The sequence below is a fragment of the Cebus imitator genome, unplaced genomic scaffold (genome assembly GCF_001604975.1).
Source record: "Cebus imitator isolate Cc_AM_T3 unplaced genomic scaffold, Cebus_imitator-1.0 Scaffold168, whole genome shotgun sequence".
NCBI classification, from domain to species: Eukaryota; Metazoa; Chordata; class Mammalia; order Primates; family Cebidae; genus Cebus; species Cebus imitator.
The window spans coordinates 1,092,683-1,117,459 of NW_016107483.1; the positions used below are offsets into that span (position 1 = coordinate 1,092,683).

The 24,777-nt window shown below is 34.5% G+C and overlaps 1 protein-coding gene and 1 long non-coding RNA gene across 4 annotated transcripts in view; both read right to left on the bottom strand.

Moving 5' to 3' along the window:
- The window catches only part of ZNF654 (zinc finger protein 654), an 87,718-nt gene that overhangs the window by 47,288 nt on the left and 15,653 nt on the right, over window positions 1–24,777 (bottom strand). For all 3 annotated transcript variants that reach the window (XM_037744174.1, XM_017544221.2, XM_037744175.1), the window contains exon 2: window positions 13,973–14,118. In XM_037744174.1, the coding sequence (XP_037600102.1) occupies window positions 13,973–14,118 (146 nt within the window). The remainder of the gene's footprint in view (window positions 1–13,972; window positions 14,119–24,777) is intronic.
- On the bottom strand, window positions 8,385–11,814 carry LOC119473568. The gene is made up of 2 exons (XR_005202778.1): window positions 9,677–11,814; window positions 8,385–8,997 (listed from the first exon to the last, which is right to left on the bottom strand). It is a non-coding gene; the product is annotated as an uncharacterized LOC119473568 (long non-coding RNA).

Sequence of the window (24,777 nt, forward strand, 5' to 3'; positions counted from 1 at the left end):
AAAAAAAAAAAAAAAAAAAAAGCTGTTTTATCAACCCCTGCTTTAGACCATCAATTATGTTTTACAGTGTTTAAAAATAAGAAAAACAACTTGATATTTACCTTCAGTTTTTACCATTTTCAACTCTAATTTCTGTCTAGAATCTGGTGCTCCCTTTAACATTTTCTGTAGTTCAGGTCTGCCAGAAATGAATTATCTCCGGTTTTGTTTAGATACTTCTATCTTTTACTTTAGAAATGTATTTTCTCAAACTGAAAGTTTGGCTGGGTGTGGTAGCTCATGCCTGTAATCCCAGCAGAGACTGAGGCAAGCAGATCCCCTGAAGTCAGAAGTTTGAGACCAGCCTGGCCAACATGACCAAACCCCATCTCTACTAAAAACAGAAAAATTAGCTGAGCTTGGTGTTGCGTGCCTGTAGGCCTAGCTACTCAGGAGGCTGAGACAGGAGAATAGCTTGAACCTGGGATGCAGAGGTTGCAATGAGCCGAGATTGCACCATTGCACTCCAGCCTGGGAGACAGGGAGACTCAGTCTCAAAAAAAAAAAAAAATTAATAAATCTTTTTCTTTTATCACTTTAAAGTTGTCACATCATTGTGTTCTGGCTTGCAATTTCTGAAGAGATGTCTGCTACACATTGTCTTCATTCTTCTTTGGGTTATTTTCTGGTTACTTTCACCTACTTGGGTTCTAGTTTCTGGATCTGTAGTCGGATCCTTTTAATTATTTTAAGAAAATTCATGGCCATTATTTTGTCTATATTTATTCCACCTCATTTTTTTCTTCTTCTGAGATTCTAGTAGATATGTTATACCATTTTACATTTTCCTAAATTCTTAGACACTCTGTTCTGTTTTCTCCTTGCCTTCTAGTTTGGGTATTTCTATGATCTACATTCAAGGTTCATTCATTCTTTCTTTAGCTGCATCAAGTCTACCAAGGAATCTGAAGGCCTTAGCAATTCTTCATGTTACTGTGTGTATTTCCAGAATTTCCATTTGAATCTTTCTTAAAGTTTCCATCTCTGTGCTGAAATTTCCAATCTGCTCAAACATATTATCTGTCTTTTCCACTATAGCCTTTATATCTGGATCTGGTTCTACTGATTGTTTTATCTCTTAATAGTGGGTCTCTCTCTCTCTTTTTTTTAATGTGTCTATAATTTCTGGTTTTTGAAAGCTGGACTTCATTATATAAGGCCATTATCCTAAATGAATTAACACACAAGCAGAAAAGCAAATACCACATGTTCTGGTTTATAAGTGGAAGATAAACATTGGCACTCATGGACATAAAGATGGTACAACAGATATGAGGGACTACTAGTGAGGCAGGGATAGGATTTAAAAACTAATGGCCGGGTGCAGTGGGTCAGGCCTGTAATCCCAGCACTTTGGGAGACAGAGGCAGGTGGATCACCTGAGATCAGGAGTTTGAGACCAGCCTGGCCAACATGGTGAAAATAGAAAAATTAGCCAGGCATGGTGGTAGGCACATGTAATCTCAGCTCTTCAGGAGGCTGAGGCAGGAGAATTGCTGGAACCCGGGAGGCAGAGATTGCAGTAAGCCAAGATTGCACCATTGCACTCCATCCCAGCCACCAAAAAGGAGACACACACACACACACACACACACACACACACACACACACACACACACACAAATGGTTACTATGCTTACCACCTGGGTTATGGGATCATTCATATCCCAAACCTCAACAATATATCTACGCCACAAACTATCACACATGTTCCTGGAATCTAAACTAAAAGTTGAAATTATTTAAAAAATAAAAAAACATAGTAGAGGTAAACAGCATTTATGCCTAGAAAGAGGCATGTTTTTTCTCTTGTTAGGGCTTTATTGTGGAGCATATGAGTAAAACCAGTCAAAAGTTAAACTGAATATGGGTTTTGCTGTTGCTACCATAATCTTAAGTGCACCACTGGCTTCTAATTCTTGTACTATTATATTGGGTTTAGGGTAGAGACTGGATTGCCAGATATTATTTTAGGATTTGGCCTGCGTGCCATAGTTTATGAATCCCAGTGGCAGAAAAAAGATTAGCCATGTTAAGTCAAGAAATGGAAGACACAAAAGACTTTCATCAAGCTTCTGCATATAAAAGTATAATGTCTGAAATGAAAAATACACTGTATGGGATTAACAGCAAATTTGACATTATAGAAGATAATATTATAATGGGTAAACAAAAATATAGCAAAAGAAAACGATTTAAAATAAAAGAGAAAGACAAAAAAATAACTAGAGCTGTCAATAAGCTATAGGACAGCTGTTGTTGCCCTTCAGGTAGCATCCCTGAAGAAAACATAATAGTGGTTTCTAAAAGAAGTTTTTTGAAGAAATTTCCAAAAGTTGACAAGAATTATAAGCCCACAGATCCAAGAAGCGTAAAATCTAGAAACATGAAGAAGATAACACAAAACATATTACAACCAAATTTCTTAAAACCAGCAATAAACTTCAAGAGACACCAATGAGAAAATGGAAAGACAAGATATAGAGTGAGACAAATTACAAATCACATATCTGATAAAGAATGTATATCCAGAATACATAAAGAATTCTTGGAACTCAATAAGATGACAAATAATACAATTTAAAAATTGGCAAAAATTTTGGTAGATTTTGCCAAAGAAAATATAAAATAGCAAAGCACACAAAAAGATGCTTACCAACGACAGCACTGAGGAAATGCAAATTAAAACCAAACTGAGATACCACTATATAACCATTGGAATGGTTAGTATGAAAAACATAGTAAGAAGTATTAGTGAAGATGTAAAGAAACTGGAACCACTATAGAAAACTGGTTAGAATTTTAAAAGTACAGTTGCTTTGGTTATAGAGTAGCAGTTTTACAAAACTCTAACCATAATCATACATCTAACAATTCTATGCCTAGGTATCTACCTAAGAGAAATGAAAAGATGTGGCCACACAAGACATATACACAAATGTTCATAGCCCAGAACTGGATGTAATAAATAGCCATCAAGTACCAAATAAGTAAAATGTAAATATACCCATATATTGGAATCTATGCAGCACAAAAAGGATTGAGCTACTGATAAATGCTATAACATAGGTGAACCTCAAGAACGTTATTCTAAGTGGAAAATAATCATTTAAAAGACTATTTTACATGACGATTTCACAAGACTATTTTTAAATACTTTCACTTGCTCTAAGTGAAAGTATACAAAAGACTACATATTATGTGACATTGTTTATATAAAATGTCTAGAAATAGCAACTCTATAGAGATAGAAAGCAGAGCAGTAGTTGCCTTGGGCTGGGTAGGCACTGGGACCTAACTGCAAATGAGCATGAGAAAACTTTCTGGGGTAATGAAAATGAAAAACTGGATTGCGGTGATGGTTGCACAACTCTATAAATTTACTAAATATCACTGAATTATAAACTGACAATGAGTAAATTATATGAATGTATACTTTTTAATAAAGCTTTACATAAAAAAGATAAACTAGTAATGGGTAAGGAGTGGAGAAGTCGATGAAATAAGATTGATAATATACTGGTAATTGTTGAAGCTGGGTGACAGTTGTTTCTACTACTTTTACTTTCAAGTATACTTGAAAATTGTCATAATAAAATGTTATTAAAAAAAAAACTGTTGACAAAGGTGTGAGAAAAATGTATTTTCTTACATTGCTGGCAAGAATGTAAATTGGTTCAGCCTTTACAGAGGAAATTTGGCAGTATCTACCAAAATGAAAAATTACATTCTTTGTATAAATGTATGGTAAGTGATAAATTATACTCTTTGATCCAGCAATTAACTCTACTCCTAGGATACATCTAGAATATACAAATACCCTGTACATATTCCATTCATACATGGTAATTCATTAAAGGTTTGTTGATAACAGCAAAAGATTGAAACAAAAGCTAAATAACCAGTAAAGGGGCTGGTTAATTACATTTTGATATACACGTAAGAGTGAAATATTCTATAGTTAATATGATGACCAGAAAGGTATGTTGATGGGGAAAGATACCTAAGTGGAAAAAGGAGGTACAAAACAGTATATATGGTATACTAGCATTGGTCTAAAATGAGAATATGAATTTTTTCTTATATATGCATAAAATATCTGAAAGGAAAATTCAAGAAAATAAGTACACTGGATGGCTACAGAAATGGAAACTGGAGGCCGGGCACGGTGGCTCTCACCTGTAATCCTAGCACTGTGGGAGACCGAGGTGGGCAGATCACCTGAGGTCGGGAGTTCGAGACCAGACTGACCAACATGGAGAAACCCTGTCTCTATTTAAAAAAAAAAAGAAATGGAAACTGGGAAACTAGGGGACAGGGAGATGTAAATGGCAAGGGTGTCTCATTGTACACTCCATACTTTTTAAATTTTGAAACATGAACATGTATTACCTACTCAAAAATTAAAAGAAAAAGTGATGAAGATGAAATCTTAAAAGCAAGTTCCTAAAAGGGTACATTATATACATGGAACCAAATGAAAAGCAGACTTTTCATCAGAAGAAAATGTGGCCAGAAGACACTGGATGGACTTCTTTAAAGTATGAGAAGAAAAAAAAACTGCCAACCTAAAATTCAATAATCAGTGGAAATGTCTTTCAAAACAAAGGTCTTTGGCCTCTGGTTAGGTTTGGCTAAAGGAAGTGAATGGTAGAAATCTGAAGTCAGGAGGAAACAGAAATGTGGGTCTTTTTCCCCTTAACCCTCTGCTTCAGGATCGTCTATAGCAGTAATTATAACTCTTCAGAGGTACTCTCTCATACAAATCAGTGCTGCTTCCCCTCTTCACCTGTCTCCTGTCTCTAGCAATACTTTCTTTTTCCTTTGTCCCTCCGTTTCTAGAGCTAACAGCAACTTGCCACAATTGCCAATTTCTAGGTTCACCATTTCCTGTCTATTCTCCCAGATCACTAATACCTTTTAAAGTGATTCTATGAATAAGCTCCTTCTATTGAATTACCTAGCATGTTTATATTTACCTAATTGAATCTTGACTGAAATATATCTTAATCAAAAAGAAAATGAAGGTAAGTCGGCCAAGTCCTAGACCTGGGCGGGGAGGCCCCTACTGATAGCCCAGAGGGAAAAGATGAATTGGAGGTAATCTGGGACACAGTGGCCTTAGTCCTTCAGGTGGAATAGTGCAACATGGGAAAGACAACCAAGCACTCAGCTGGCAGTTCTTCAGAGAAGGTGCTAGACAGGCATGTGATTAAGGGGCAAGTAGAGTATCAACTGAAGTGAAAAGGCTTTTCTGAGGAGCACAATACTTGGGAATCTAAGAAAAACTTGGATTGCCTTTAGCTCAAAAGTGTAAAATGATGAAGGAGGGTTAAAATAAACCTAGGGAGAAGTTAGAAAGTAGCGAGAAAATCCAGTTTCTCAAACAGTGCTGACAGTATCAAGTCCAAAAAAGATAACAGGGCAATGGTATTTATTGCTCAGGGCTTTGAGATAAGACTGGAACCAGAAAAAATCACTGGGAGTGACAGATTCCTGTGGTGATTTATGTTTTTAATGAATTGGAAAGACACAGATGAAGCAGACCTGGTTCTTTCAAAAGAAGCTAATGTGAAATGTCTACAAACTATGACGGCATTTTATGAAGAGAGACTGATGTTGCATGCATACCTTGAGGATGTAGAAAACAATAAGAAAAGAAAAAACAGCAAAGGACTAAAGGAGGGAGTGATCTCTGTCATTTCTCTTAGTACATAATACATTCACATTCCTGTCTCTTCCCTTCTCCCCACCCCTTTCTATCCTTAACACATACATGAAAACATGTGCTTATCACTGTGCTCCACAGGAGAAATGTTGGTATTGGTTCTCTATAACATAACTGATAGTCCGATTCAGGAGAGGGAAAAATAAAAAGGGAAATAAAAGTGAATTTATTGAAAATTATTCCCTACAAAACAAGGAGCAAATTGTTTCTTATCTCAATTCCAAAATTAAAAGGGAAAACCTTTTTAAGACACCATAGCTTAACAAAACTATAGCTAATAGGCTTCAACCAATAAATTAACTATTAAAAATATATGATTTGCTTAAATATTTTGAATCCTATAATTCTGCTCATTGCCTCTTATACAGCAAACTTAGAAGAAATTCTTCCAGTACCTTAATCCTGGGATAATTTCTCACAAGTTTCCTTTGTTAAGAAGCAGTGAGCAAAATTTTGTCCATTTTATAATTACAGAAGCATTTCATGTATTTTTTTTCTTCATTCCATAGTGAAAGCTGACAGTATAATACTGTAGTCTAGTTCTATAAACCAAAAATATTAGTGGGAAAGAAGTTAAAAACAAATGGTTCTGATCTGTAGTTTTTTAATGATCTGACTTAGCACAATATTAAGCCATTCAAAATAAAAAATTTCAAACGTATTTACGCCATTCATAATGACTATATACATCTTTTAAAGAATAACTTTTAAAGAATAAAGATCTTCCCAATAGTAGCTTGTAGTCTACTGCCTTTTTCTATTTTTTTTTTATCCACACTGACCAAGAGAACTATCAAGCTTTCCTTCCTTTAGCTTAGAAAAACGGTAAATACCATTTTCCCAAACTACACATGTACAGTCCTCTAGATTCTGATACATACTAATGTGGGTTGGAATTAGGGTATTTCTTTTCCCCTGATACCTTTCCATCCCTGCCAACACAAATATACCAATTAGTAATCTCTTTGCCCATGAAACAACTATAGTTCTCAACCGCTTTACTCCAAAATCAATAAAAGGAGCAATAAAGACCAAAATTACAGGGGAAAAGATACTAGTCACAACTAAGACCAAATGCAATACAAAGCTTCTAACCATGGCCAATATAAACAAATGCACTAAGGGTTTTTTAATATTGGCTTTAGCTACAACAAATCCTATAGACAAACTATTCTAGTGTAATAAGGAAAAACAAAACCATCTCATGAAGTTTAGTAAGAGAAAAGAATTAAGACCACCAACTGCCTCTAAAAAAAAAAAAAAATAGTCTCTTCCTCAGAGAGAAGACAAAGAAAGAGAAGACTAGACAGCCTAGATTTTTCTCCAAAGTGACTGAGTTCACATGTCACAAATGATCAGTAAAGATAACAGATATAAAATTGGTTAAGGTGTTAAATAAGTGTTCGTCAATATAATCAAAAACTCAGGACGTAGTATGAGTGCTATATGCTATGCAGATGGGCAATACTCATTGGGCCCTATAAGACAAACACCTTTTGTGGGCCCCACCCCCGCCAAAAAACAATGGTACCTTTATAATTAGCCTTTCTTCCTTTGATTTCCAAGACATTTCCTAAACTAGTTGAAAGCCTAGACTTAAATTATAAATGCAACTGAATAAAATGTGGTTATTATACAGTAGAGTTAGTAACAGTTGAAGTTAGACTTGGCACAAAAGTTGTGTTTGAAATAAAGTACAATTTAGCAAAATAATCAGAAAGGATTGGTGATCTACCATTACATGTGTGGTCTAGTCCAAGAAGATCTAGCCACTCTAAATAAGAGACTGATTATACCCACTTGGCTCCCTGAAGACAAGACCCTTTCATCTTCTCTCTTAGACAACTTGGCATACACTTCAGTCTTTGCCAGTGCACACACAAAACACTACTAGCTGAACTAGTTCCTCCTCCAGTGATTCTTGTGGATCTAGTGGCCGTTGGGCAAATACCTGCTTTCCCATCACTCACCTTGGCCTGGAAAGCTGAAATCTATGAACATTTACTTTCTGTTGGGTAAAAGGAGGCTGTGAAGACAGCATTAAAATTTGCTTTTCTTTTATGTAAAACTTATAAAGTCTATGTTTTCTGCCTGAAAGTCCACTTAGTTTCAGGGTGTTTGGCTTTGTTCTATCTGGGAACAAAGGAATCAGTATTTAACCAATCTAAAACAAGGCAAAAGGAAAAAACCAGTAAGAAATTAATTCAATGTGCAAAACTCTTCCAACTTCTCGGACTTTGGTTTTCTTATCTACAGAGAATGAATTTGAGGTCCATATGCACAAAGCAAAATCTCCACTTTTTTAGAAAATACATCTTAGAAGGAGAGTCAACCCAGGTAAAGTTAGACAGAATTATAATTAGCTGATTTAAGACAATTCACTACATGACTTTTTATTTCTGTAACATTTGAAATAATACTCAGGTATGAAAAAAAGCAGAATCCCCTTTCCTTCCCTATAAAGAACACTAGCAAAACTCTAATTTTTTGAGTCTCCCAGCAGACAGACGACAGATCAACACATATGTATAATTACAAAGTAGATATACGCTTTTATTAAAGTGGATATATATACCAGACAGTACTGCCAGAGAATACAGTAACTTACAACTTTTCTATATAACATATTTTATTTGTAAATGTTATACATGTATAAAAGACAAAATCTCCCTCTTAAATTATTTTATAACATTATTTAATAAGCTTCATATGTCAAGCTAATAAAAAATTTAAAGCCATGATAGAAATCAAAAGAACTGTAAAAACAGATACTAAACATACTGAAATCTGTAATATCCAGGTGCCTTAAACATTCCATTTGCCATCCCTAAGAGGCACTTCCGCTCCTGCACCTAAGTTATTCCTGTCATTCCTTTGGAGTACAGCAAGTTAGCTCACCCAGCACATTTTCACTGACCTCCAAGACAGGTCAAATCCCTGTTATGCCCTCTCATTGAACCCTGTAATTCTCTCCTAACTGCAATTATGTAGCTCTGTAACATCTTTGAGAACAAGGATTTATCTATCTTATATTCTATTTTATCCCTAGAAGCAAGCAGAGCTTTACAGAATAAACAAATAATTACACAATAATTGTTAGAAAAATTTTTTGATTAAATACTTATTTGAATAAAATAATATACTGTTGTAAACTTACTACTCTTTTAGTAGAACCAACATGTTGCTATTTCCCCATTTTTCTTCTGGTATGGAAAATACAATTAACTTCCCTGTAAAGTAAATACAAAAAATGCAAAAGTTTTCCTTTAAAGAAATCTTACTATTTAATAAGTCGTCAAGATAATATATTTCTTTTGCCTTACACTGAACATCTTAGATAAGATTTGCTTCTGTTTAACACATTATTTTTTACATAGGCAGTAGTAAAAAAGCTAGCGTATTACTTCATTTTCATACTGCTATGAAGAAACACCGGAGACTGGGTCATTTATAAAGAAAAAGAGATTTAATGGACTCACAGTTCTACATGGCTGGGGAGGCCTCACAATCACAGCAGGAGGAGGAGGAGCAAAGGCACGTCTTACATGGCAGCAGGCAAGAAAGCATGGGAACTGCCCTTTATAAAACCATCAGATCTCATGAGACTTATTCACTACCACGAGAACAGCATGGGAAAAACCCAACACCATGATTCAATTACCTCCCACAGAGTCCCTTCCATGACACATGGGGATTATGGGAGCTAAAATTCAAAATGAAATTTGCATGAGACACAGCCAAACCATACCAGCTAGTAGGCAATGAAAGAGAAGTCAATAAATGACATTTTAAACCAAAGAAACTTTGAAAGTTTTAAGAGAATTGTCACATAACACTAAAGTTAACAAAAATTATATAGATGAAGGGGGAAAAAATTCTAATAGGCACTGAAACAATAACAACACTTACTGCTTACAAATAATTTCTTTTAATACTTATTTTCCTCAAAAATCAGTAGAGAATAACTGAAACAGTTTTGGTAATCTGCAAAATAATAGAAAAATATTCCTTATAGTATTATTATTTTTGTTTATTATTTTTGTCTACATAACCAATCCTTTGAGCAACTGCTTCTCTCCCCAACATTTCTATGGTTCTGATGGAGCAGCCAACATTGTAGAGTCATATGTTGCTTAACGACAGGGATATGTTCTGAGAAATGCATCATTAGGTGATTTTGTCCTTGTGTGAACATCTTTAAATGTATTTACACAAACCTAAATGGTATAGTCTACTACACACCTCAGCTACAAACCTATATAGCGTCATACTGTACTGAATACCATAGGCAACTGTTACACAATAGTATTTGTGTATCTAAACACAGAAAAAATACAGTAAAAATACAGTATAAAGCAAGCTTGTCCAACCTGCAGCCTGCACGCAGCCCAGGATGGCTTTGAATGAGGCCCAACACAAATTCATAAACTTTCTTAAAACATTACGTAATCTTTTTGCAATTTTTTTTCTTAGCTCATCAGCTATCGTCAGTGTTAGTGTATTTTATGTACGGGCCAAGACAATCCTATTTCTTCCAGTGTGACCAGGGACGCCAAAAGACTGGACACCTCTAGTATAAAAGATACAAGCTGTATATGTGTATAGGGCACTTGCCATGAATGGAGCTTGCAAGAATGATGTTGCTATAGGTGAGTCAGTGAGTGTATGGTGAATGAATGTGAAAGCCCTGACATGACCATCCACTAATACAGAAATATAAATACTATATATGTAGGGTATACTACACTTATAAAAAAAATTTTTTTTTTCTTCAATAATAAATTAACCTTATTGTAACCTTTTTACTTTATAAACTTAATTTTTTTTAACTTTTTGACTATAACATTTAGCTCAAAACACAAACACAATTGTACAGCTGTATAAAAAGATTTTCTTGTATCCTTATTCCCTAAATTTTTTCTATTTTAAAAATTTTTTCTTTTTAGTATTCTATATTTTTGTTGTTGCTATTAAAAACTAAGACACATACTGAACAGCCTAGCCCTACACAGGATCAGGGTCATCAATATCATTTTCTTCCACCTCCATCTTGTCACAATGGAAGTTCTCCAGGGGCAAGAACATGCATGAAGCTGTTGTCTTGTATCATAACAATGTCTTTTTCTGGAATGCCTTCAGTAAAACCTGCCTGTGGCTCTTTTAATCTTTTTAAAACAGGTAGAAGGGGTACACTCTAAAATAACAAAAAAAAGTATAGTACAGCATGTACATAAACCAATAATATCATTGTCAAGTATTATGTACTATATGTATAATTCTATGTGCTATACTTTTATATAATAGGCAGGGCCATAGGCTTATTTACACCAGCATCACCACAAGTATGAATAATGTGTCACACTACTTTATGGCAGCTATGACTTCATTAGGCAATAATAATTTTTCAGCTCCGTTATAATCTTATGGTACCACCATCTCATATGAAACATCTTTATGCAGCGCATGACTTATTCTCTTTTCTCGTAGCCATGGACTAGCCCAAAATCTTAAGACATTCTTAATACAGTGACTAATCTAAGCAGTAGGCACATAACTGAGCCCTGGCAGAGTTCTTCTCAAGGTATTTTTGGGATCTGAAGTATAGAGAAAGGGTTTCTTCCTCCTTGGTTAAACTGAGCTTAATCCTAGAACTGTCAACAGCCCTGAAAAAATAAAGCCCAAAGAGGAAAAGATGGAAAGAAACAGTTCCTAGACGATATTAGCTCATCTAGCTACTGTTGAGATATTTTATTCTCTAGATTCAGAAAATCCTGTAACTAGTCCCAGTTCTTGCTTTTCTAGGGCTTAGTTATCTAATAAAGCACTCTGCCCTTTTTTTTGTTTTTTGTTTTGTTTTATTTTGTTTATACTTAAGCTTGAGTAAGATTTGTCAGGTATAATCAAAAAGTTCAACTACAAATACATTCATATATTCCTTCAGGCATCACAAAATAAATATATATATATGATTTTTAGTATAGTTTTTTTTAGGCCAGGTGTGGTGGCTCATGCCTGTAATCAATTCCAGCATTTTGGGAGGCTGAGACGGGCGGATCATCTGAGGTCAGGAGTTTGAGACCAGTCTGGCCAACATGGTAAAACCCCATCTCTACTAAAAATGCAAAAATTAGCCAGGCATGGTGGTAGGTGCCTATAATTCCAGTTACTTGGGAGGCAGAGGCAGGAGAATCACTTGAACCCGGGAGATGGAGGATGCAGTGAGCCAAGATCATGCCACTGCACTCCAGCCTGGGCGAAAGAGCCAGACTCTGTCTTAGAAAAAAATTAAAATATAGGTTTTTTTTAAACTGCCTCACTCTTACAAGTCTCGATAATATATTCTAAACTCTTCTTTCCTCCTACAATTTTAAATACATACAAATCACTTTTTAAAGAGGCACAACGTACACAGACACATTTAAATTTCTCTTTGGTTTTTACATTCTGAATGAATTCTTTAGTTTTACATCTTCCTTTATATTTCATTTTTAATTTATTTTCAACATTAACACTGTTCCTTTCAAAATTATTCTTCACTTTTTCATTGCATGTTTTTCATGTTGAAGGCATTTTAAAATATCTAATGATTCTTATTCATTAATATGTAAAAATAAAGCCATATGTAAATAACTAGGAGCCCTATGAGCATGAGTCTGGAGTTTCTTGACTGATGAGTTTTTCTTTAGAGTAATTAAGTAATTAGCTAGCAGTCTCAATATGGAATCTATAAATGCCAGAATACAAAGGTCATTTCTCCAGGTTATTTAATTTATATAGAGGAAATAAAAAAGTGGTATAGGTTGAGTATGCCTTATCTGAAATGCTCAGATTAGAAGTGTTTCAGGTATTAGATTCTGTAGTATTTGTATTTTATACTTACTGACTGAGCATCCCTAATCCAGAAATCTGAAATACATAATGTTCCAATGAGTATTTCCTTTGAGTATCATGTCAGCACTCAAAGAGCTTCAAATTTTGGAGCATTTCAGATGTCACATTTTGGGTTCTCAGATTAGGGATACTTAACCTCTAATGCTGTTTCCTCACCCCAACCTGACCCTAAGGCCTGGTGATTGAACTAAATGGAAAAATTGTAATTAATTTCTTTATCTGCATTCTCCCCAAAATATCTCATTCCCTAATTTATACATACATAAAAATGTTTCACATAATAATACTTATCCTATGAGACAGACTCTGATACTTTCTATTGCAATTTGTAATGATAAATGATTTTACAACTCACTGTTGTGGTAATCTGAGATATAAATAAATAAATAACAGATGAAGCTGTGACTTGCTCCACTGAGTTTCAATGACCATTCCTCTATTTGATTTCTGTCCCACAGAAAACTAAAAATCGTTTATTCACTGATAATCTTTACCTATTTTTTTTCACATTCTTCTCTCTTTTACTTCTTAACTATAATTTTAGTAGGTTCCTAGGAGGGCAAAAATGATAATCAGAAGTGTTCAGTTTTTAATCTTTAATTTGAAGTTCTCTATCAGCATTTTTTAAAATCCAGGATTTTCAGACGGGAGTGGTGGCTCACGCCTATAATCCCAGCACTTTGGCAGGCCCAGGCGGATGGATCACTTGTCAGGAATTTGAGACCAGCCTGGCCAACATGGTAAAACTCTGTCTCTGCTAAAAATAACGAAATTAGCCAGGCATGGTGGTGCACACCTGTAGTCCCACATACTCTGGAGGCTGAGGCATGAGAATCACTTGAACCTGGGAGGTAGAGGTTGCAGTAAACCAAGATCACACCGCTGCACTCCAGCCTGGGTGACAGAGGGAGACTGTCTCAAAAAAACAAGACAACAACAACAACAACAAAAACTCAGGATTTTCCTAACCTCTTTCTGGTGTGATTTAAGGTGTCTCTACTGACTCTCATAGCCTAAACTGCTGTATTCTGGGACTTACCATTAGAGCTTCCCAAGGCAATCTGGAGAATTAAAAAGGAAAGTAAAGTGCTTATAGTAACCAGAAGAATCTGTATATCAAAATTCCACGTAACTCTTAAAACTTAAAGTAAAATTATGGTTACATGTTCAAAATTAAACCTAGGTGAAAAAAATAAACATTTCTTTTTGAAGGAGTATTTTAGGAAAGGTTTCTCTTCAGAAGAAATTATCAAAAACAAATTCTCAAACACATCAAGAAAAATAATGCATTTATAAGAAGTAAAAAGTACTTACACAGCAAGGCTACTCAAAACATATTGTACGTGCTCACATTCATCTGGGAATGATGCACTGGCTGTTGTAAAACAACAAAGTGCAGTCTGAAGAACCTGAAGCTGTGGCAAAGGGACCTGCCATCTTCCAGCATAATCTTCAACCACCTGACAGGGAAGCAATCCAGACATTACTAAAGAAAATGTTCTCAACATCTCAAGTTTAAAAATCTGCATAAAACTTACTGGATAAATTAAAATATTAGTTCAGCATTAACACAGCTGACTAGAGGGAGGGATGTTCTATACTGTTTATTTTATTTTATACCTCTGAAAATAAAATCAATTAATATATTTGAAAAGATGAAAAATACGGTAGATGAATGTCTGTACTATTGAATTGCCAATTTTTTACCAAATTTTGTTAACTAATGCTCTTTACCTCCCATATCCAGCTTTTGTGAAAATACTAATTATTAAATATTAAAATAGCTAGGGAGAATATAGTAATAAAGAAAATTAGAAACTATCATGCATTATTATTATTATTATTTATAAGGCTCTAAGCATTCTGGCAATAAATGAATATTCTGGCAACAAAAGATATATAACATGATACTCTGTTTATGAATATTTAACCTGTACCATATTATGGGGAAAAGAGTCCAGAATACAGTAAGTCTTGACTTTTGTCACTTAACTAGTTTTATGAATCTGGGTAGGTCAATAGGTCATCTTCTTTCTCAGTGTATTAGTTTCCTCACCATAAAATCGAGATGATAATGCTCTCTGAAGCCAAATTGGGGTAATTTATGAGAAAAAATTTTAGAAACATTAATTGCTATGTTGCAAGAATGCTATATTAAAACAACATATTATATTAACAAAATCCATCATGTAAAACTACTACCTGCAAGCCAAATTTGGCCTGCCACCCATTTTTGTACATCCACGAGGTAAAAGTGGTTGGAAAAAAAAAAAACTACTTTTTGATATGTGAAAATTACATGAAATTCAAATTTCAATGTCTATAAATAAGGTTTTATTGGAACACAACCAGGTTCATCCATTTATGTATTGTCTATGGCTGCTTTCCTGCTACAACAACTGAGTTCAGTAGTTGTGACAGAAAAAATACGGCTTAAAAAGCCTTAAATATTTAATGTCTGTCCCTTTATGGAAAAAAGTTTGCTGACTCCTGATATATAAGCTAAAAAACCTAGAATAAAAAAGCCAAGAACACTGAGAGCCCAAAGGACTTTTCACACTAATCACTTCCTACTGGGAGACAGTTTTCCATGGGTCTCTCACATTTCTACAGTTTTTCAAAAAGCCCTAGCTGACTTTATCTTTTCAAAGATATTTATAGGAAGCAGCCTCGAAAAACAGAGATGATGTCCCCCTCCAGAGCAGAGAACCTGTTTACATTCAGTATAATAAAGATACTGTCTCCCTCTAGGGCAAAGGTGAGGCAGACATGCTTGCCGACCATTATAAAAGATTAGGATTCATAAAGCTTGGAGCTCCTTAACTGTGATGAAAACCTACTAAGTGTAGCATCCACTTGGGCTACCATGTCAACTATATGAGACTTGAGGGAGCAAAGGGAACCATCATAAATATGAAACTCATGCTGCTTGCTGTGCCATAATAAAGTCCATTATCTCGAACTCAAGAGTTTCGTGTCTTCTGCCAGCATCTGAGAAACTGTGGCAGGCAAACCTGGATAAAGTCTCACTCTTCACAGTTCTTGACAATTCCAAATGACAATACCAGGTACCCACTCACACATCTTTCCAATGTTTCTAGGAACACATACAGATAAAAAAAGCTAAAGGAGATTGGCTCTGTGAACTTGTTTCCCTTCTGGATCTTGCAGTTCTCACTAGCTGGAAAGTAAAAACTATTACTAACTATGCTGGCCCCAAGTAAGACAGACCTTTCCAAATCATCACTACAGACAAAAAAAGGAGGAACGTTAGAAAAAACACTGGTTCCCTGGCTCTAAATCTTCTCTTCCCTGAAGTCTCTGACCAGCTTTATTACCTTTCTCTGGTTACCAAACCACTACTCTGGTGCCACATAAAAAATAGGTACCTGACAACCTCACATTTTTCTTGTTCTCTGTCCATGTCTACTTGCAACTTTATTTGCTTCCTATTTATAGGTTGGGTTTATCTCCTTAGAATAAAAGCTTTCTACTTTCTCAGGTTCTGTTCTCATTATAGCTTCTGTCATTCACACAGATTCAACTACCAGTGCATTGCCTGGTCTAGCTGAGCCCAAACCTAACACAATAAAAGTCCTTGTGGGTAACACCTCCATTGGGTTTGCTACAATACCCCGAAAGGGACACAAAATCAACTGAAATTTAGATACCTTCTTACATTGTTTAATGTTATGTCAGGCACTGCTAATTCATCATAACACTATTTCTCTTCAAAATATTTTCCTTAAAATATATAAAACAAGTACATTATATTGCCCTATTAAAATGAAATTTGTCACTTATGCTGTGAGTGCTATCATAGGCACTCAGCTAATCTGTGGGTTCTACCAGGCCACAAAGCAGTAAGTACTACATCTTTCACTTTCTTTCTTTTTTGGTGTTCTAACAAGTCACCATTAACATAGTGGTGGTCAGGATAATGCTGACGCTGCTGCAAACAAATAACAGTGTTTTCTTGGATCTTAAAAACCCTCTCTCACAACATTTCTAAACTCTTACAGAAAATGGTCTAAGAAGCAGAAGATTAAGGCCAGTAACTTCTGTGGATCGTGGAAACCCTTTTCTCATTTTGAAGAGCATAAATAAACATTACTGTAGTAAGTATTTACAGAAATTATAGGAATACTCTGACAGAAGCAACAGCCAAGGCCAGATGCATGTTATGATATAAAGGAACTTGAAGAGGACAAAGCTGATGCCAAAGAAAGATGTTAGACTATCCTAATAATTCGGCAGCACGTTCAAGAGCATATACTCTACTCTAAATGGGATATAGTATATACTATAAAATGTCGGACCTTAATTAACCAAGGTAAATTACTGTGAGAATGAGAAAAGACTCACTGTCAGTCAAAACTGTCAAAATGTACAGTTAATATAAACCTATTAAGTTAAATTACATTAAATCATTTAGGAACACTGAAATATATCACCCAAATTGTTAAGGATGGAATTTTGTCCTCCTAAAATTCATTTGTTGAAGCCCTAACCCCCAATGGTACTGTATTTGAATATAGGGCTTTGAGGAAGTAATTAAGTTGAAATGAGGTCATAAAGGTGAAATTCTATTCCAGTAGGATATGTCAAAAAAGAGGAAAAGTGAGGAAGACTGAGGAGGAGTGAAGAAGAGTGAGGAGGAAAAGGAGTAGAAGGAGTAAAGGCCTCTCTCTTTCTCTATGCATATGCACCAAATGGCAGCCATGTGAGCACACAGCAAGAACACGGCCAAGAGCAAGCCATGAAAAGAGCCCTCACCAGAACATGACCATGCAAGTATCCTGATTTGGGCCTTTCAGCCTTCAGACTGTGAGAAAATATATTTCTGTTGTTTAAGCTACCCAGTCTATGGCATTTTCTTATGGCAGCCTAACTAACATACTATTTAAATATATTTTATAAAATGATCAGCTAAAATAGGTATATCTGTTTCTTAACTGAGCTCTCCTTTTTTGTAATGTAACAAACCACCAAACATTAGTTTGTCACTGAGCAAACAATGATCTTCATACCTAAACCCATATTAACAGATTAGATCATTAACACTAGATCATTAAGCATGTCTTTATTTCTATTAGTTGGCTATTCATATCCCTATTATTCTGTCTCCTCCCATTGTCATCAACTTTCATTACATCAAACACCTCACAGTTCATAGGTGTCATTCAAGCTGCTCACTAATATTAAGTTCATCATTTGTTTACAGCGAATCCAGCCACTTTTAAAATTTGATTAACAAAGCAGATGTGTCACAATTACCCTTCATTCTAGAAGCATCAAAGAATGGCTATAATACGTGGCTGTATGAATGTATTGAACACAGATAAATACAATCTATGCATTGATAAGTTTGCTAATTTTCTAAATACCTAAAATGTTTTAACATACATTAGGTTAGTCCTACCTCCTTCAGTATGATTATATTATTCATTTGTAATGTAATTGTATATATCCAAATATTTCCTAGCTGTCCACTGAGACAGCCTAGAAGCAAGGACTCTACAGTAACAGTAAACGCACTTAGTGCACAAATCTTGGTCTCTAAACACCATTCTCCAATAAAAAGAACTTCAGTTCCTCTACAAAGCAGTTGATTCCAGAGCTGGCATAGGGAAAACACGAGATGAGCCTGGAACATCTTGTGGTGCCAGAAAGTAGGAAAATGCTGTGAAAAACAACAGGATATGAGAATATGGGAGCCAACCTGAAGGAGCTCCTAAAGGCTAAAGCTGGCACAACTTGAACAATAAAATAATGATAGCACTGGACTTTAATCCATACAGTAAATTAAATATACATAAGTTCACACTGATACAAATAATCAAACAAATGTTAGCAATGAGACGGCTGTTTCTTACAGTGAAAGATGGAAAAAGAGAAACAGAGATGCACCATTAGGCAGACACCACAATGATAAATGTTGCAGATAAGATCAATGCTAATCAGTGCTCATCAATGCCAATAGTGAGTTAAGTTTGAGGAGAAGCAGGATTTGCAGTCCCAAAGTATCTCCCCCAAGACATTTATCAACTACAGACATAAAGACAGTAACATTAGGGTGGAAAACCCCACCAACACAAACTTAACAAAGCTATCAAGGTAAATATCACCAGTGAACTATATAACAAAATAAATCATTATCATGAATCTCTCCATAACAATACACTGAGAAAGTCATTTTTTGTGGTACTTTCGCCAAAAATGCATAGACTGATTCCAGGCACGAGAAAACATCAGTTAAACCCAAACTAAGGGATATTCTACAACATATTAATAACTGTTCAGTGCTCTTTAAAAATGGCAAGCAAAGACAAGGAAAGACTGAGGAACTGTTAGAGACTAAGGAGAAAAAACTAAATCCAATGTGAGATCATAGATAACATCCTGGAATGGTAAAAGAACATTAGTGGAAAAATTTAAAAAGGTCTACAATTTTGTTACTGTTGTACCAATGTTACTTTCCTGTTCTTGATAGCTATACTGTATTCTCTAAGTCTAAAATTAGTTGAGTTTTTAAAAATTTAAAAACAAAGCTGTCTGTTCCAACCTGTCCCCTCAAATTCCAATGTTGTTATATATTTTTCTGGGTGTTATTTAATAACAAAAGCACATTTCTACATTTACTTTTTCTACTTTATTGCCTGTTTGCACCTCAAGATTTGCCCTTGCCTGTAGGTATTATTTTAAGAGTCAGATGGAAAAATAAAGCAGGTAAATTGGCAGCAGAATGGAAAGAGTATAGACTTTAAAATCAGACAGGCCTAGGTTTGAATTCCAGCTCTGTCAATTATTAGCTGGTAACCTTAGCAAAGTCATTAAACTTCTCAGTCTAAATTATCTATAAAATGAATTTAATATCACTTTAATCATGGATCTATTGAAAAATTAAATAAGACATATATTAAAATCCAGGATAATTCCTGGCATTTAACAAACAAGAGCTATCCTTACTAGTGTACCTTGTTTTAAGAAAAGAAAATACAAAATTAAGCTTGCTTTAATGACAATTTCATTATATCAGTATAAACTGGCTCATTATTTATTTCAAAGTATGATTAATTACAACAAATTTTACTCACTTTTAGCAAGCAAACAGATCACTAAGTAAAATCTACTGAAAAGGACTTTCAGCTACTAAGTTCAATACTCATCTGACAAATAAAGCATATCCTGCATATAGCAATATAAATAAAATGCTACATGCCTAAACAGATAACTGAAGATTCACTGTTTTTACAGTTCTCCCTGGAGAATGAAAAAGATAAACTGTTTGGAAAAAAGAGAGTCACTTGTCAATTTGACCTTTTCTATCAGGATAATTATGTAATGGAAATCTAAAAGTCATATTTTAAAAAAACACCAAAATGGTTTAGAAATACATTCTAATAAGTTAAAAGTTGTTCAAAATCTGCAAAGAACATAATCTATAGTAGCAAGCAATCTAAAACCTGGTACTTGTGGGGGCTTAGTAAAGCATACTGTTCAATTTACTACTCCTTCAGTTGGTATTTATACAACATTAATGTATTTGATAGGTTCTCTGAATGTAATAAGACAAAACCTTTTCAAACTAAAAAATGGAGTAAGCATCTATAAAAATTAATACTCTATACCATTATACTGTTAAAAGGAATCTTGAAGATTATCTAGTCCAACCTACCAACAAGAGCAAAAATACCCATTACAGCATCACTTCCAGAGAGTTAACGAACATGAATATTGTTACTGATGGGTAATTCACCATCTCAAATGACAATTTACTTAATTTTACAGACAAGTTTATTAGAAAATTCTTCATTATGGAACAAAACTGTGACATCCACCTATCAGTTCTAGTTTGAAGTTTTAAAATTATATAAACAAAACATCCAATGTTCCATCAAATATTATAAGGTAACTATCACATACATTTTTATTTTAGTTTCTTCCTAGATTGAATATCTGCTATCCTTTCATCCATTTTAACTATTTCTCTATAGTCTACAAAATTTTCAGTTCTCATTAGCATATCTGTGCCTGTTCCTCTTAAACACAGCCCCCAAAATGGAACATAAGACTTCAGGCAACTCTAGTCAGAATTAGTTGGACTACCATCTCCCTGTTTTTGACACTCTGATAATATTAATGTAGCTTGAAGTTACTTTCAGTTTTATTGATTTTGAGTCAGCCAAGAATGCTCTTTTTCATATATATCTCATAACTTTTTATAGTTGATTTTTTACAGTATAATTGTACATTAATCCTTTCACTTTTCTCATTCTTAGTTTTACCCCAAACCTTACACTGCATTTGGAGCCAATACATTAGCTTTTCCTCCCAGTTTGTGTCACCTATAAATCTGAAAAGAAAGTTTTTTATTTTATCATCAAAGCTGTATACAAAAAAAAAAAAAAAAATTCACACAGAGATATTTATAATAGAATCGAGTTCAATTCCTTAGCTATCCTTAGAACCATTAATCAATGTTCTTTAGGCAACAGTGTTAAGTCAGTTACTAATACTAATCCATACTCCATCTCCCTATCTATCGATAAGAATACTATGAGAAATTTTGTATACAAAACCATGCTGAAATCCATATATGCTGAGTCTGTCATATTTCATTCATATCCTTTACCAATAATCCATTTTTTTAAAAGTAGAAACAAAAATTTGGAATGACCGGATTTAATGAAACCATAGTGATGGCTAAAGATGAAGATCTTCTTTTCTAACTATTCAGTAATTCTGCTCAACATTATACTACTTTTAGTGACCATCTGTTTCCATAACCCACCTTTTTGGAAAACAGAGTATTCCCCTATCTAGACTAACAGCATCTCTTCAGTTCTTTGTACCTTCAAACCTTTAATAAAGCCCTCCCTGTCCCACCCCCTGGCCCTAGTATACTACGATGAGATTTAAACTTATTTAAAACCCCCTACCAGCTTTCCTTACCTGTTTTAGGCTTTAATACTTTTAACTATATTTAATTACTAATTCGCCTTGCTAGAAATTTCAAAAATAAAATGAAGTAGTTTTATTTTTCTATGCAAAGCAGAGGGTCTACCCCTTCATTCATACCAGTTGATTTAATAGAAGATAATGAACATGCATAAGGAGGAATGAAATTAAATAAAGTTATGTTATAGGAATTAATCCCATCCAAGAGAAAAGAATACATATGAAAACCCTACTAACTAGTTTAACAAAGAAATCGGTCAGATACTCACAAAAGTTTGAAATGTAAAGACCATTATACTTGCTGATATAGGGATTCCAGAGTTAGCATATTAAACATGTTTTATATTAAATACAAATAAATTTCACAAAGGAATTCACCCTATTAAGTGGTTTTATTTACATTCACAATAGTCACCTAAAATTCCAGGTATATACAATACAATGCGTTTTGATGACTCATGAAATATGGTGAAGCTACAACATAAGAGTATACAGAATTACTTCTACACTAAAAAACCACCTTGGTTTTGAGAAATGATTTCCATTAAACATACAGTAAATAACTCTGTGACCCAAGATATTTGACATTAATATTTAAAATCAGTTGTGACTTCTTCAGTTTTTAAAATATTCTTTTAAATTGCATTCTGTTAGTTAACATATAAATAGTAAGTATTACAGCATGTTTCATTTATCTTTTCCATATGTTATTTAGAAAAGGAATTCCTACCCCAGAAACAGTGTAATTTTTTTGACATTTCCACAAATGGAAGTTTTTCATAGGTAAATTTCATAAATTAAATGAAGAACAATGATTCCCCATACAAAGTTAAGTCCATAACTTTTTCTCTTTTTTGTAGCCACCAACATTTCATAAGCCAGGGCAAAGAAATGGAAAGCAGACTACCTATATTGGTGAGGGGAAGAGAGATGAGTAGAGAAAGCAAAACAACAAAAATTCATTCAAAATCCTCCTCCTCTATTCTGATTCTTATATTTTTATTTTTTATCTTCTCCTGAATTCTGGACATAGTAAGTTTGGGGCAAACTTTTTATCTTTTCCTCTACATTCCTATCCTATTTATAAACAAAAGTAAGTTTATAAAATAAGAACTCCATCTAAAAAAAATACCAGTGAGAGGATGATTTTCCTCCTTCCCTAAAATTCTCTCAGTCCATGGAAGTAAAATCAGTAATACTAATAAGAATATATTGACTCCTGGCCAAGGTTAATGTATTGGTCTGGTTCTCATATCCCTCAAGTTTTCAACTTCCACCACATTTGAGGCAGGTCAGAGTCGTCCCCCATGTGCAGCTTAGATAGCTACCTAAAGATCCAACTTTCCTCTTATAAGTAGTAGGTCATTTTAAAGACTTTTGATAAATTTTGATCCCTGCCAGTTTTTCATTTGATTCCAAAATCAGAGGTGAGAGCAATATATTAAATGCTTCCTTCATAAATATTAAAATTGGTGCATGGACAAGGGAACCCCAAAATATATGCAAAAGAAGTACATGAAGATCAAATTAAAATGAGGGATGAACGAACACCAACTCTAGGATGAAGTTTGCTCAGTTTCAATAACTAAATTTGTTAAAACAAAACAAAACAGATGATGCACTCACAAAATAACAGTGGAAGAATTAAAGAAAAATAAAAGGAGGACATACTGATTAAAATGGAAGAAAGGAGGGCCTTCCTAAGGAATAAGAATTCACTCTTAGCGGCTAGGCTAGATAGATATCATGAAGCATTCCATATTTAAAAAAAAGAAAAAGGAAATATATATCAGAAGTAACTGTACCTAAAGATGAAATTAGGGAAAATAAGATTATAGATGTTACTCATAACAAAGGAAGGGTGACTGGTTAGAAAAGTACCTAACTGAGGAGCAGAAGGTAACTATAGGATGGAAATGTCAAGAGTGAACCAGACTGGAGATACAACTATGGCAAAAGCTTGCTTTTTTAAAGACAGATAGAAAGTCTATAATAAAAGCAACTGAAAAGCCACACTTTGAAGACTGAGACTACTATACAAGTAATATAAAATCTGTACAGATTTGATAAATTAAAGAGCATGGAGATTACCTTAAAATACTGAAGCATTTCAGGTGCATTTCAGGTTAATAGTTACTACAAAGGACAACATATAGTATGGCATTGTGCCATAAAGAAAAGTGCTCCAGAAAGTCAAAGTTAGGTCTCTGGAGAGTGAATGGGAAAAGCTATAGTGAAGAGAAACAAAGTTAAGAGGTCAGTGTTGGGTTTGATGTTGTGCTGGTAAGATTTTTTTCTTAAGTCAGAGACGAGAATGAGCAAATGTGCTTGATATTGAATGCTTTTTGATGGACTCAGAACTCCTTGACTTTCTTCTCTAACATTATGAAAGATACTACAAGAGATAACTGAAGGAAGAAAAAAAAACAAGAGAAAAAAGGAAGATAGGTGAGGCCAATTTAAGAACAGGCTCAAATGTAAACAAACACAAAAACCACCTGTTTATCTGAAATGACATATCTTACTATCGCTGAAAGAAGTATGACAAAAAGGAACATTTATACTGCCAATAAAGCAGAACAAATTATGCAAGGCCTAGAATAATTAAAAGCAGAGAAAAGAAAAGGTCTTAAAGAGGAAGCCACAGAAGAGATACTGTCTTTACTAGGCTCCTAAGGGCACAGACTTCAGAAACAACAAAAGCAATTCCACTTTAGGTACTTGTTCAATGGTTATTATCCAAATAATACAAATATGGGGGCACAAAAAGAGTTTTTTATGATTTAGTGTTTTTATGATAGCCCTAAAATTTTCAGGGGGAGTAGCAATGGCCCAGGTAGCACAGGACTAAAAATTCCTTGGCACTTGTTTGGGGCTAGAGAAATACAGATGCAACGGCAGAACACAGGTTGTGGAGACTGCAAAGCAATGACTATGCTTGAAGCTTACTTATAGTAAGTGATATACTCTTTATAATTGGCAGTAGAAGCTGTGCCACTAAACATATTCCACACTGATTTCCGCACAAGGAGTACCAGGAAAACACAGAAGAAACAGAAATTAAAAGCTTTTAATATGAGAGAAATCTAAAGTAGGAAACATCAATTAAGACTAGATACCGGCCGGGCGCGGTGGCTCAAGCCTGTAATCCCAGCACT